The 13227-nt window shown below is 39.8% G+C and overlaps 2 protein-coding genes across 3 annotated transcripts; both read right to left on the reverse strand.

The window, feature by feature from the left end:
* Positions 1-1671: 1671 nt before the first annotated feature.
* Positions 1672-13227, reverse strand: LOC140316715 (C-C chemokine receptor type 5-like). Of its 2 annotated transcripts, none has more exons than XM_072394652.1 (2): positions 13121-13227; positions 1672-3845 (listed from the first exon to the last, which is right to left on the reverse strand). In XM_072394652.1, the coding sequence occupies exons 1-2, from the start codon at positions 13162-13164 to the stop codon at positions 2528-2530; spliced, it is 1362 nt and encodes a 453-aa protein (XP_072250753.1). In that variant the 5' UTR covers positions 13165-13227; the 3' UTR covers positions 1672-2527. The 2 variants fall into 2 exon arrangements, with proteins under 2 accessions (XP_072250753.1, XP_072250754.1); XM_072394653.1 differs by lacking the exon at positions 13121-13227 and adding an exon at positions 6248-6393.
* Positions 8879-10367, reverse strand: LOC140315731 (C-C chemokine receptor type 5-like). Its single transcript, XM_072393321.1, is given in 2 exon segments — positions 8879-9406; positions 9408-10367. Coding segments are annotated over 2 exon segments (867 nt in total). The 5' UTR covers positions 10172-10367; the 3' UTR covers positions 8879-9303.

The following is a 13227-nucleotide window of genomic DNA, read 5'->3' on the forward strand; positions in this document are numbered from 1 at the left end:
ACGATGGCTATCATGTTTCATGTAAAGTCATTATCTTAACAGACATTCTGACTCTTTTGCTGGTCTGGCCGGAGATTTTTGTCAGCATTTTCATTGTGATACACCAGGGCAAAAAAATCCCCATGCATACTACTGCATGCAACTGCCCACTGCCATAATCGTCTGATACAGTACAATCTCACAAGCCACAATAATAACATCTAACAGAGACATGTGACTTGTAACTGCTGGTCTTACAATTTCCACCTCCACACTGACAATATCTCCTCTATCAGATTCAAGAATGAGCAGTACAATGGAGGGATTCCACCAGTATCGTTCTGTGCGCACTGTTCAGGTGGTGAGAACTGATGATATCACACCTTCTTTCATTTATGGCAAAAAAGAATTTGGGTGTTTTCTGGGTCTAATGTGTGAAATATCTCAAAGCATAATACACAGGTGTGATGGACAATTTTAGAAAATTGAAGGGACTATTTTATATGTAGTGGCTAAATTTCCACAGTCGCCACAGCCATGCTCAGGATGGGAGATTGGACTGAAGACAAGTTTCGGTGCAATCTGTTGGTTTCCTTAGCTAGGATATTATTTTTTTAATTAGCTCTATATGAATTAATTGGATTATGATTACAATTAATTGAATTCCAATTGGCTTGAATTGGACTATATTATTTAAGTGCCTTGAGATGACAATTGTTGTAATCTGGCGCTATATAAATAAAATTGAATTGAATTGAATTGAATTAAATTATTAAACAAGTATTTAGAAATTGTGAAGAGTATGACAATCACACCGAGTAACAACTCCTCACTTTTGATTTGTAAGACATTAGCAAGTAAAAAGTGAGCCAGAGCAGATATAAAGCACAGTTCCTGCACTCTGTACAGTGCGGTTGCACAAGCAGTATGCTAGCTTTTATGAAACTAAGGGAATTCAAGTACTGTTTACGAAGTAACATTACCTTTTTCTTTTCATCTTCATCTGTTGATTTCTAATCAAGACAAGCACACGTGCACAAATGGGGTAACCCGCAAGAGGACAATAAACTAAATCCCAGAGTCCTCCTTTCTGACTGCTGCTATGAAAAAGCACGGAAAAGACAAAGATAGGAAAGTAAATTGTTTTGGTGAGACGGTTTAATTGAATGAGTCAAAACGATATACAGTGCGAATATATGTTTCATCATAATACAATACAATAAAAGAGAATAAAAACAAAAAAATGTTACAAAAAAAAATAACAGTTAACACCATGATACCTTTACAGAATGAGCATGTGGGCATGTGCACACATTTTTTTTTGTTGTTATGGTTTTTAATCAGTATAAAAGCTTATAAACTTGTTATGTTTTCTTTATCTGACTGCGACAGGCAGGAAATGCAGCATAAGAGGGTTACATTGTGGTTACATAGTCTGCGTCATTGCTTCTTATCATTCAGAGCTGAGTGTTTAGTGGGCCAGGAAGACACAACATTCACACTTCTCAGCATTTCTTAGCCTTAACCATTGTTTTCTTAATGCATTTTTATTCCTCATTCCATCAGCCTGTGAAATGGTTGGCTGGATGAAATATTCAGTCAGTCTGCATTTCTCGTGAGTAGCATATTGATTTTTTTTCTTTTTTAAACTGCTTTCATAGTACCTGCTTTTATTTTTGCTTTTTTTGGGGGGGCATTCGGAATAACACTTCAAGAACAGTGTGTTCATTTGGCCACAACATGTTCAGATGTTGACAGCGACTGCAAAGATTGAAACTTTGCTGCTTGGTTACACGTTTCCTCTTTCAGGTTGTGCTTTCTTTAGGTCGAGGTGAGCTTGCAAACCTGCAGCCCAACACTCTTTAAAACTTACTACACTAATAATGACAGTTGCACGAGAGCCCTTTTTGCCTTGCAACAGCCTGATACATGCAAAAACTGGGACTTGTGATGACAACATTGAAGCTTAAATCTGGGTTTTTTTTTCAGATAAGGGCTTGTCTTCAGTTAAATAGAAATATGTTCATCACTGAAAGTCAGTTAGACTCTGACATCATGCAGTCTGTTTCTGTGAGCGGAGGATGATTAAATGAGGATGCGGAAGTTTGTATATGCTGACACTTTTAACAGCGGTTTTAGGTGTTACAGTTTCACAGACCTCCAGTCAGCTGAATGATTAAAGCAATAACAACACAAAAACATTTCTGCGCCACTACTAGAAGTTCAGACATAATCTGTTTGCTTCTCAATTCAACAAAGAATGTTAAGCATACTCATATTTACAGGAGAAGTTATATGTTCTTGCAGTACACTGGATCTACAGCTTACAGAAATATAAAAATATGAGGTACAAAACAAGGCAGTGGGACTGCATACATTATGTACATGAACATCATTTCAATTCCAATTAACCCAGTACAAAAAGCCAAACTTACCCCACTGTGATCTTTAACCTAAATTTACCAAGACTGGCCACAATGAGAATAAATGTCTTCATTTTGACAGAGTCCACAAAGACATCAAGAACAGTATCCTCCATAGCCCCATTTTACACACCAGTGCTCCTCTCATCCATGCTGGTGGGTTGTGAGTACACTGATGCAGTGATCATGTCCTGAGGTATGTACACTTTGATCACCTGACACAGTCTGCAGGAAGCTCTGTTTATCAACCTCAGCAGCTGCCTCCTGAACTTCTCCCCAACAAACACGTACAGGATGGGGTTGAGGCAGCTGTGAGAATAGGCAATGGCTTCAGTGACTTGTAAAGCCAGTCTGATGCTTTTGCTGCGCTCGCATCCTGTGTAGATTAGCTGAAGGTCCAGCACTTTGAAGAACGATGCGATGTTGTAGGGGACCCAGCAGCAGAAAAAAACAGCCACTACCACAAAAACCACACGGATGGCCTGTTTCTTGGATGAATGGCTGTACAGCAGCCGCCAGACGATCTGTGAGTAGCAGAAAATAATGATGGAAAGAGGGACCAACAGGCCCACAATGTTCATTTTCAAAAGGCCAAAGACCCTCCAGAAGTGACTGCGATCATCAGAGGTTGAGGGATATGCAGGGAAGCAGTACTGAGACATATTGGCACTTGTCTGCTGCTTGAGGAAGATCACTTCAGGAAAAGAGGCAAAAATTCCAGCCACCCATGTGATAGCAGCCGCGATCATTCCAAAAGACCGTGTCCGTGCTTTCAAAGCATAAACAGCGTGCACTATAGCCAAGTAACGGTCGATGCTCATCAAACAGACGAAAAAGATCCCACAGTAGAAGACAATATGATAAATGCCCAGGACCACCCTGCACATAACATCCCCAAACAGCCACTCATCCCGGGCTTGGTGGGCGAGAAAGGGAAGTGAACACACTAAGAGAAGGTCAGCAATGGCCAAGTTTAACAGGCACACGTCAGTCATGCTGCGGAGTCGCACCCCACAGGCAATGACCCAGATGACCAGCGAGTTACCCAGAAGGCCCAGGAGGAAGAAAATGGCGTAGAGGGGCGGAAGAAAATGGGCCCCATGTCGCTCATACACACACCTCCCAAAGTCCTCGTCTGGATAGTCATAATAATACTCAGTGGTGCTATCAGTGAAGGCCTCTGTGATAAAGCTGGTGATGTTAACAGGGAAGGCTTCGGTGATAAAGCTGGTGATGTTAACAGGGAAGGCTTCTGTGATAAAGCTGGTGATGTTAACAGGGAAGGCTTCTGGGATAAAGCTGGTGCTGTTAACAGGGAAGGCTTCTGGGATAAAGCTGGTGCTGTTAACAGGGAAGGCTTCTGGGATAAAGCTGGTGCTGTTAACAGGGAAGGCTTCTGGGATAAAACTGGTGCTGTTAACAGGGAAGGCCTCTGTGGTAAAGCTGGTGAGAAACACAGAAAGAAAAGCAAATGATAAGCTCCTAAAATTGTTTTTTTTTTTTTTAAATCTACTCTTTTGTTTGTTTTTGTTTTTTTGCTTTTAGAATTTCCAATGACTTGAATACAACCATGCATTTAAGTTGAACTAGGAGGGAGTGTCATTCATAAAACCATAAAACTAAAAGGTTTCAGGATCTGTGATTAATAAGATCAACAAGACAGGCCGACAAATATATTTCAAGTCTGTAAAGTGTTACAGAAGGATATGTTAAGAAAACTTTGTGTATTGAGGTCCTGAAATTTTCACGACACTTGGGTCGCTGTAATGTACATAAAGCAGAGCAAAGAAAATAATAGGGAAAGGCATCTGTTTTAGCTTACTGCTGACAGCTACAAAAAACAGCTGGCAGCTGAAAAGAAGAGGGGACACACGAGAGCTCATCTTCTGTATTTGTCCTATTTCAGATTTAAATTAAGTAATAGAGTCCCGCAGAAACGCAAGAGTTCTTCTGCTGAACCTTTCAAACCAAATCTGACGGAATTCGGCTTTGTATTGTTTGGGCTATGACGACATTCCACAGCTAACAGCAGGAAAACTGTCAGGAATCGTAAAAAGCTACTTATAAACTGTGGCCAAAATACAACGATGCTGAATATGACAAATCTTACCGGAGTAAAAACATAAATGAATAATTAAATAAATAACCAAACAGTCGTAACTAGAAAGGCTAGCACAAGCTATCAAGTCTCTGACTTTACGACAGTCTGATAAACAGCAAAACAACAACAACAACAAAATAGCGAACAACGTGTTGCCGGCTCTCTCAGCCTTACCCTATTTCAGATAAACTCAGACTGGAGACTGTCATGGCTGTGCTGGTCACTTTCATTAGTTTACACAAAAATGAGGAAGACTCGAGTCTTTTCCTCATATTTCTGCACCCACCCTGTTAACTACCTTCAAAGTAGGACTTGAAGTGGATCTGCTAAACTTATCACTCCACTGAAAAATAAGAGCCTTTCTCCATAAATTCTGTTCGTTTTATTTAAGCTTTATGCATCACGCCTAGCTGTAGGAATTTCAACACATTTACAAAATGTACGAGAATGAGTGACAAATCAAATGGCTTTTGTTTGTTTAAGTGCAGGTAGTTGTGTGGGGACAGTTATTTTAGGGCTTTGTTCTCTTTCCTCATGCCTCTGACTTTTTACTCTGCGAATCTATGACATCGAGTGCTGTTCCTACACAATTTCAGCCGGGAAATTGGACTTTTGTGAATGTCTGTTAAAAGCTGCTGTAATGCTCAGTGCTCATGGACGCTCACTTGACAGCTGATTGAGTATCTAGGATGTCATGAATACATATGTTCAATTTTAGGGATGAAATGTGGTATTGATCTGTAACAGATGAAACATAGAAACTCAAGCATGAGGTGAGACCACTGTGCTCTAAATCCCCAGACCAAATACAGGAATTTTAACTTTCAATAGCCCCCTTCCTTATTGTTTGCTGACCCAATCAGCTGAGTTCTTTTACTTGAATTATTTTATTAAACATCAAACTGGGACTGAGTCTCTTGCAATGGCTTGACTAATTCCTTGAGTTGACTCACATTAAAAATTATAGAATTTTAAAATCTTAGTAACGTGCCTAAATTTTGCATTATGTGAAACTTTCATGCCTGATCAATAATTGTGAGAATAACACATTTTCAGTGCTGCAACAATGTCCCATGTCTACGCTTTCCTTAGCATACTGTAACGTGACTACGCTTTGCATCACAACTGCCATTCATTTCAATTCAAAACCTATCGATCTTTATACTACAATAAACATACGTGTTCAACATTTGCAGTTTGTTGTGAATGTTTTGATTTGTTTAGCAATGTGTCAGTCTGAAAACCACAGGCAGTGAAGAAAGTTCTCAGATCTTTCAGTCAACGTATCAACTGAGCAAAGCGAGTTTTCTATCAGTACTGTATTCTGTATGAGAAAAGGGAACCAAAAGTTCCACTGACCCATATTCTATATGACATCATCGTGTTGTAACTGCTGGTGATTTAATCTTTACCACCGTGTTTTTGTTGTTTTGTTTTGTTTTGTTTTGTTCCCTATCTTTTAGAGTCGTTACATTAGCCATGTTGCAAAGTCAGCATCTTAAAAGTCATTTTGAAATCCATTAAATAAATGCAGTTTAGTAGATGTATATAATGGCATAAAATGGAAATACTCAAGTCAGAATACATCAAAATTGCACATAAATGCCCTACATGAGCAGGAGTACTTTGTCACATCCTTTTCATCGCTCTCTGCTAATAAAAGCAGGTTTTTGTGATCGTAGGTCAGATACTTTGGAATCTAAAAATATGCACTTGTAAAGTGAAAAAAAAAAACAACACCTACCCATTATCACTGCTGATGAAGAGGTCATTAGTGAAGTTCATTCTGGTTTATGAGATGCTGAGACAGATAAACTAATCTAAAATGTTATCAGCCCTGCGTCTGATATGATCCACACCTAACACAGTGTGAAATGGTTTAGTCACCTCTTTAAGTAATCTCCCCTCCCCAACCAAGGTGCCCGAGTGGTTGGTTTGTTACTTCCTGAGAAGGCTTTTGAAACTTTCATACATAGACCCATAACACCTGCGGATACAGAACCACAAGTCCATATATGCAAGCTTGGAAACATGAAAGGCATATTTGACCAGATCTGCAGACGCACACCATTGGAGGCTTGCAGAGCTCTGTGTGCAGGTTTTTTTTTTTTGCATAAGAGAAGTGATACCACTAAAACAGTCTATCACTGACAGTTGTTTCAAGACACCGTAAAGGAAGTTAACTACTTTCTCTGACTGGGGTAAACATCTAACATGTAAAGCTCAAGCTATAATGAGACTATTACATTTCACACATCTACATCAAACATTTTCATTCAGTGTTTGAACTGAGGAGCCAGACGACCAAACATTTACGGGTTGGATGGATTGTTGTTGCATTAACACAGGGACTTACAGCAGCCCACTTGTCAATGAGCTGCAAAGAATGACGGGATGAAAATGATTTTGTGACTGAAAGGTTTGCAAATATCCTTCCCTTCACACCTTTAAAATGCACCGTACCACACAGACCAAAGCAATAACCATAATGTTAACCGAACTCCAACCAATCATAAAGCCAGGTGTTGACTCTCAGAAAGCCCTTAAATGTGCAGATTTACCATTTCATCCTCACAAGTACAGAAAAACACGAGCACACACACACATTTGTATAATTGATGAATTAAATCAAATAAATTGAGCTCGATTCAGTTAAGTACCTTGAATACCTTAAAGTACAAGGCATGAAGTGTTCAGAGATGTGGCAAAGAAAAAGAAAAAAGAAAAGGCCTAAATATAACCACCGAATGAAATTCACAAGTTGAGGCATCAAGATTGATTTGGGCCAAAAAATAAATGAAAGTTTTATAGACAATTAGCATAAAAGTGACTATTGCTGGAACAAATTGATGTACCTGTGTCATATCACTGATGAAGGAGAAGTACCAGTATGAGCTGCTGCAATGCAGTCTAAAGACAGACGGTCTAATTGTTAACGAGGTGCACAACTCAGAATGTAGTAGTTTCACAAGAAAGGCAAACTGTAAAGTTTTAAAATTGTACAATTTATTAACTTGCCTATGTTTTGCATTGCGTGAAACTTTAATGCATGATTTAAAAATGGTAAGAATAATACATTTTCAATACTGCAAAAATCTTCCATGCCTACATTTTCTTTGCACAGACACACATGAAGTGAGATGTTTCATTCTATTTTCCTCTCTGTGATCCTTAACAGGACCTTAAAAGGTAAAAGGTCTTTGGCAAATGGGGCAGGACCGGTCCACCAGAAAGCCGAAAAAAGATCTCAAACATGCAGAAGACCTTTGGAGAGGTTCTATTTTAAGATGTTTTTCCACCCTTAACAAGTCACTTTTTATTCCAGACCTTACTGAATAGTTTAGAGGCCTAAACATTAGCAAACAGTAAGCAAAAAATAAGTGAGAGAAGCTAAATTAAGGGTAGAAAATAGCTATAAGCTCAGAGGACAGGAAACAAATGAAGGTTTCCTGGATGCAGGTCATGTGTAAATTCCCACAACTACACCCCTCAGAATCTAAACAATGATTTTTTCACCTGTTGAAACTGGGAAGTCCTTCTGTTGTGAAAGTTTTGCAAAATGCCATGAGACTGCACCCCTATAATTGTTCATTTCCTGTGTTCAAATAAACAAAGACAATTTCCTGTCCAAGAACACATATCTATAGATTATTTTCAATGATAAATTTACAAACCCTCTCAAGACTGTTCTGGATCTTTCTGCAGGACAGTGCTTCATCACATTCATTCCAAGCACTCCACTTGCCAGTAAAGGCCTCAGACATGATCAGATAATGATCTGGCCCCTTCTTTACCCGACTTAAATCCCACTGACAACTTGTGAGATGTACAGTCAGGGAGGACATCAGGCAGGTTGTTGCTTCAGAGAAAGTTCATCATAACCAGACCAAGTAACTGACAGACTCCATGTGTGGTAGTCTTATGGCAATTATTTAGACGAAAGGTGGCCATATTGGTTGATTTGAAGGGTAAAAAATATAAGAGCTGTTGTGTGTTATTTCTATGTTACACTTTCTCTAAAAATTGGAAATGAACAAGGGACTTGAGCGAAATTCTGTTCATTTGATCACCAAATAATTCTGAGCTCTCATAGTTGGTGGGTAATGCACATTTATAGCCTACTGCACAGTCCAACAACATCACAGGCTCACCACAACCTATTTAGTGGGGCACATGACCCAAAATTGAACAAACTGGCTAAGTGGGATGATGTGAAGTAACAGTAATGGGTCCATTTATTGATTTACTTATTTATTCATTTTTATACATTTAAAAACATTTCTTTATTCATTTTAGTCACCTACAATGTCAAACTATACAGTTATCTATGGGCACAGTTATCAATTAATTAATTGTATTGAAAAAAATTATCCACAATATCAAAATATAAGCTGAGGTGGGCTATATATGCTTGTGTTTTCTGTGTGTGCATGTGGACGTGTACACATAGAAGTCCAATGTATAGATGGTGAGTCCAGCAGAGAGACATGTTCAAATACTCAGAGATGACTGTGACAGATGCTTAATGTTGATTTTCTGGCTCTGCCTGGGCTGCTTGCAACTTACAGAAATATAAAAGATATAACACATGAGGTACAAAACAAGGCAGTGGGACTCTGAAACTGCTACATTATGTACATGAACATCATTTCAATTCCCTTAACCCAGTACAAAAAGCCAAACTTACCCCACTGTGATCTTTAACCTAAATTTACCAAGACTGGCCACAATGAGAATAAATGTCTTCATTTTGACAGAGTCCATAAAGGCATCAAGAACAGTATCCTCCATAACCCCATTTTACACACCAGTGCTCCTCTCATCCATGCTGGTGGGTTGTGAGTACACTGATGCAGTGATCATGTCCTGAGGTATGTACACTTTGATCACCTGACAGTCTGCAGGAAGCTCTGTTTATCAACCTCAGCAGCTGCCTCCTGAACTTCTCCCCGACAAACACGTACAGGATGGGGTTGAGGCAGCTGTGAGAATAGGCAATGGCTTCAGTGACTTGTAAAGCCTGTCTGATGCTTTTGCTGCGCTCGCATCCTGTGTAGATTAGCTGAAGGTCCAGCACTTTGAAGAACGATGCGATGTTGTAGGGGACCCAGCAGCAGAAAAAAACAGCCACTACCACAAAAACCACACGGATGGCCTGTTTCTTGGATGAATGGCTGTACAGCAGCCGCCAGACGATCTGTGAGTAGCAGAAAATAATGATGGAAAGAGGGACAAACAGGCCCACAATGTTCATTTTCAAAAGGCCAAAGACCCTCCAGAAGTGACTGCGATCATCAGAGGTTGAGGGATATGCAGGGAAGCAGTACTGAGACATATTGGCACTTGTCTGCTGCTTGAGGAAGATCACTTCAGGAAAAGAGGCAAAAATTCCAGCCACCCATGTGATAGCAGCCGCGATCATTCCAAAAGACCGTGTCCGTGCTTTCAAAGCATAAACAGCGTGCACTATAGCCAAGTAACGGTCGATGCTCATCAAACAGACGAAAAAGATCCCACAGTAGAAGACAATATGATAAATGCCCAGGACCACCCTGCACATAACATCCCCAAACAGCCACTCATCCCGGGCTTGGTGGGCGAGAAAGGGAAGTGAACACACTAAGAGAAGGTCAGCAATGGCCAAGTTTAACAGGCACACGTCAGTCATGCTGCGGAGTCGCACCCCACAGGCAATGACCCAGATGACCAGCGAGTTACCCAGAAGGCCCAGGAGGAAGAAAATGGCGTAGAGGGGCGGAAGAAAATGGGCCCCATGTCGCTCATACACACACCTCCCAAAGTCATCCTCAGGATAGTCTGTGTAATGCTCAATGGTGCTATCAGTGAAGGCCTCTGTGGTAAAGCTGGTGAGAAACAGAGAAACAAAAACAAATGATTAAGAAGTTTCTCATTTCTATTTTCTAATTCAATTTTATTTTCTTAGAATTTATAATTAATTTTCCTGACAAAAGGAAACAGCCATCCATTTAAGTTGAACATGTAGGGAGTTCCATTATTAAAACCTTTTTCACTATGTGTGATCATCTAGAAGCTTCCCGTTAAACAGATTTGTGTTTTTTAAGGTTAATCTCTCCTGTGAGCACTAGCCGCAGTTATTTATACTGAAATGAATCTGATATTTAAATAACAAGGTTTAACAAATAAAGATTTAAACATCCTGACTTCCTCCAGATGTCCCTGAAATCACATAGAAAGGAACATATTCAACAACATAGTCTGAACATCAGCATCAAAAACCATGCAAAATAGTTCCGGGCTTTTAGCTGTCACTGGCTTTAGGACAGCCCTCTCTGGTAGTTCCATTATTGGTTTTGAGGCAGGAGCTCTTATTCTAACTTTTAGAGGGGCAGATTTCAGCAGGAAACCAGGGTATGTGATTAATAAAACGGTCATGAGATTAAGCCTAAGATTTAAGGGTACATTTTACCCACATATATCCTTAAAGTCTGTGAAATATTTGAGAAAGATATGTCGAGAAGACTCTGTGTTTCTAAAACGATTATGTATAACACAACAACACAACAGTGGAGGTGCGATGGGTGTAAACCTTAATGACTGGTATTGCATGTGAATAGAATACATAAGTAGCATAAGAAACAGGATTTAAGTGCCATTTACAAAGTGGATGTGAAAAAGTGGTTGAGGCCCGATGAAAGGTAGATATTCATGTGTGTTGAGTGTACTTATGGCCTGTGGTATTCAGTTGTCACGCAGTCTAGCAGAAGCCTTGCAGAGCATTCAGTAAGTCTGCCAGATGGTAAAATAGAAAACAATCCATGTAATGGGTGGGGATGGTTCTTTACAATATTTTTGGCGCAATTGTACCAACGGGTTTGGTAAATGCCTTCCAAGGGGGGCAGGGGCACACTGATGACCTTCTCTGCTGCCCTCACTATCCTTTGCAGTGTGTTAAGAAACTTTACAGTTTCCATACCGGTCAGTGATGCAGCTAGAGAGCAGACTTTTGATGGTGCTTGTGTAGAATGTAGTGAGGATGGATCGGGGGAGGCTCGCTCTCCTCAGTGTCTGCAAAAAGAGCAAGTGCTGCAAAGCCCTCTTGGATATGGAAGCGGTATTGAGAGACCCCAGGAACTTGGTGTTTGCGACCCTCTCAACAACAGTGCTGTGATAATGAGAGGTGGGTGAGCAGGGCTGGATCATCTGAAGTCTATTATCGTCTATTTAGTTTTTTCAGCACTCAGAGAGAGATTGTTGTTCTTACACCACTCTCGCCACTCCCTCTGTGTGTGATGAGACATTGCTCTTATTGAAGCCCACCACAGTCATCCCATCAGCAAACTTGATGATTCAGTTTCAAGTGAACTCCGTTGAATAGCCGTGGATCAGAAGTGGGAAGAGGACGTATCCCTGTGGCGCACCTGTGCTTAGCAGATACGGACTGACTGTGGTCTGCCTGTCAGGAAAGTACTTTAAGTACCTCTGCTAAACATAATACAACTCTTCTGCAAAATAATCTTTTCTTTCTCCATGCTAAACAGTCACACATATAAGGTAGGTTTGTTTTCTTTAGGCTCCATAAATCACGTCCAGCTGTAGGATTTAAACATATTTAGAAAATGTAAGTTCTACAGCCCATGGCTGTAGATTTCACATGGACTAAGTATTAAGTTGGACACTAAGATGGAACATGTTGTGTGTTTAAGTAGTAGTAGTTTAGGTAGTTGTGTGGGGATAATTCTTTTAGGGCTTTGTTTTCTTTTCTCATAGGGAAATCTATGACAACGGCTGCTGTTTCTGCACATTTCAAGACCTAAAGAGCAGGGTAATTGGACTTTTGTGAATGACCTGCCTGTTAAAAGCTGCTGTAATGCTCAGTGCTCATGGATGGCTCACTTTACGGTTGACTGACTAACTAGTATATCAGTAATATATCTATTCAATTTCAGTGATGAAATGTGGTATTGATCTGTAATAGATAGAAAAGAAAAACTCAAGCGTGAGATGAGAACACTGTGCTCAGACTGAATCCACAGACCACATACAGGAAACTTAATTTTAAACAAGGCCATTCTCCCTTCCTGCTTACTGCATTCTTCACTACGGAATAAATCATCAAACCACCGATAGGATCGAGTGCAAATTCTAAAGCGCTGACCCAGTCAGCTGAGTTCTTTTACTTGATACTTGTACTACTTGTTTTATTAAACATCAAGACCACAGCTGAGTGTCTTGCAGTGATTTGACTGAGTCACCTCACGTCATTAATCATTTAATTAAAAAAACTACGGATCATTATCCCATGATAAAAATATGTGTGCAACAGTTACAGTATGTTGTGTGTGTTTTTTTGTTTTTACATTGTAACAATCTTAACCTCTGCCTGCAGTGAATCTTCTCCACCGTGTTTTTGTTGTTGTTGTTGTTGTTTTTCAATATATCCACGCTGCAAAATCATAATCTTAAAAGTCATTTTGAAATCTATTTCAAGCCAGAATACATCAAAATTGTTCATAAATGTCCTACATGAGCATCATCGCTCTCTGCTAATAAAATCAGGGTTTTGTGGTCATATGTCAGATACTTTGGAATCTAAAATTAGGCACTTGTGAAGTGAAAAAAAAAAAACAACACCTACCCATTATCACTGCTGATGAAGAAGTCATTACCAGTGAAGTTCATTCTGGTTCATGAGATGCTGAGACAGACAAACTAATCTAAAATGTTATCAGCCCTGCGTCTGAT

Source organism: Leuresthes tenuis, unplaced genomic scaffold (genome assembly GCF_036924035.1).
Source record: "Leuresthes tenuis unplaced genomic scaffold, fLeuTen1.0.hap1 SCAF_10, whole genome shotgun sequence".
Taxonomy (NCBI): Eukaryota; Metazoa; Chordata; class Actinopteri; order Atheriniformes; family Atherinopsidae; genus Leuresthes; species Leuresthes tenuis.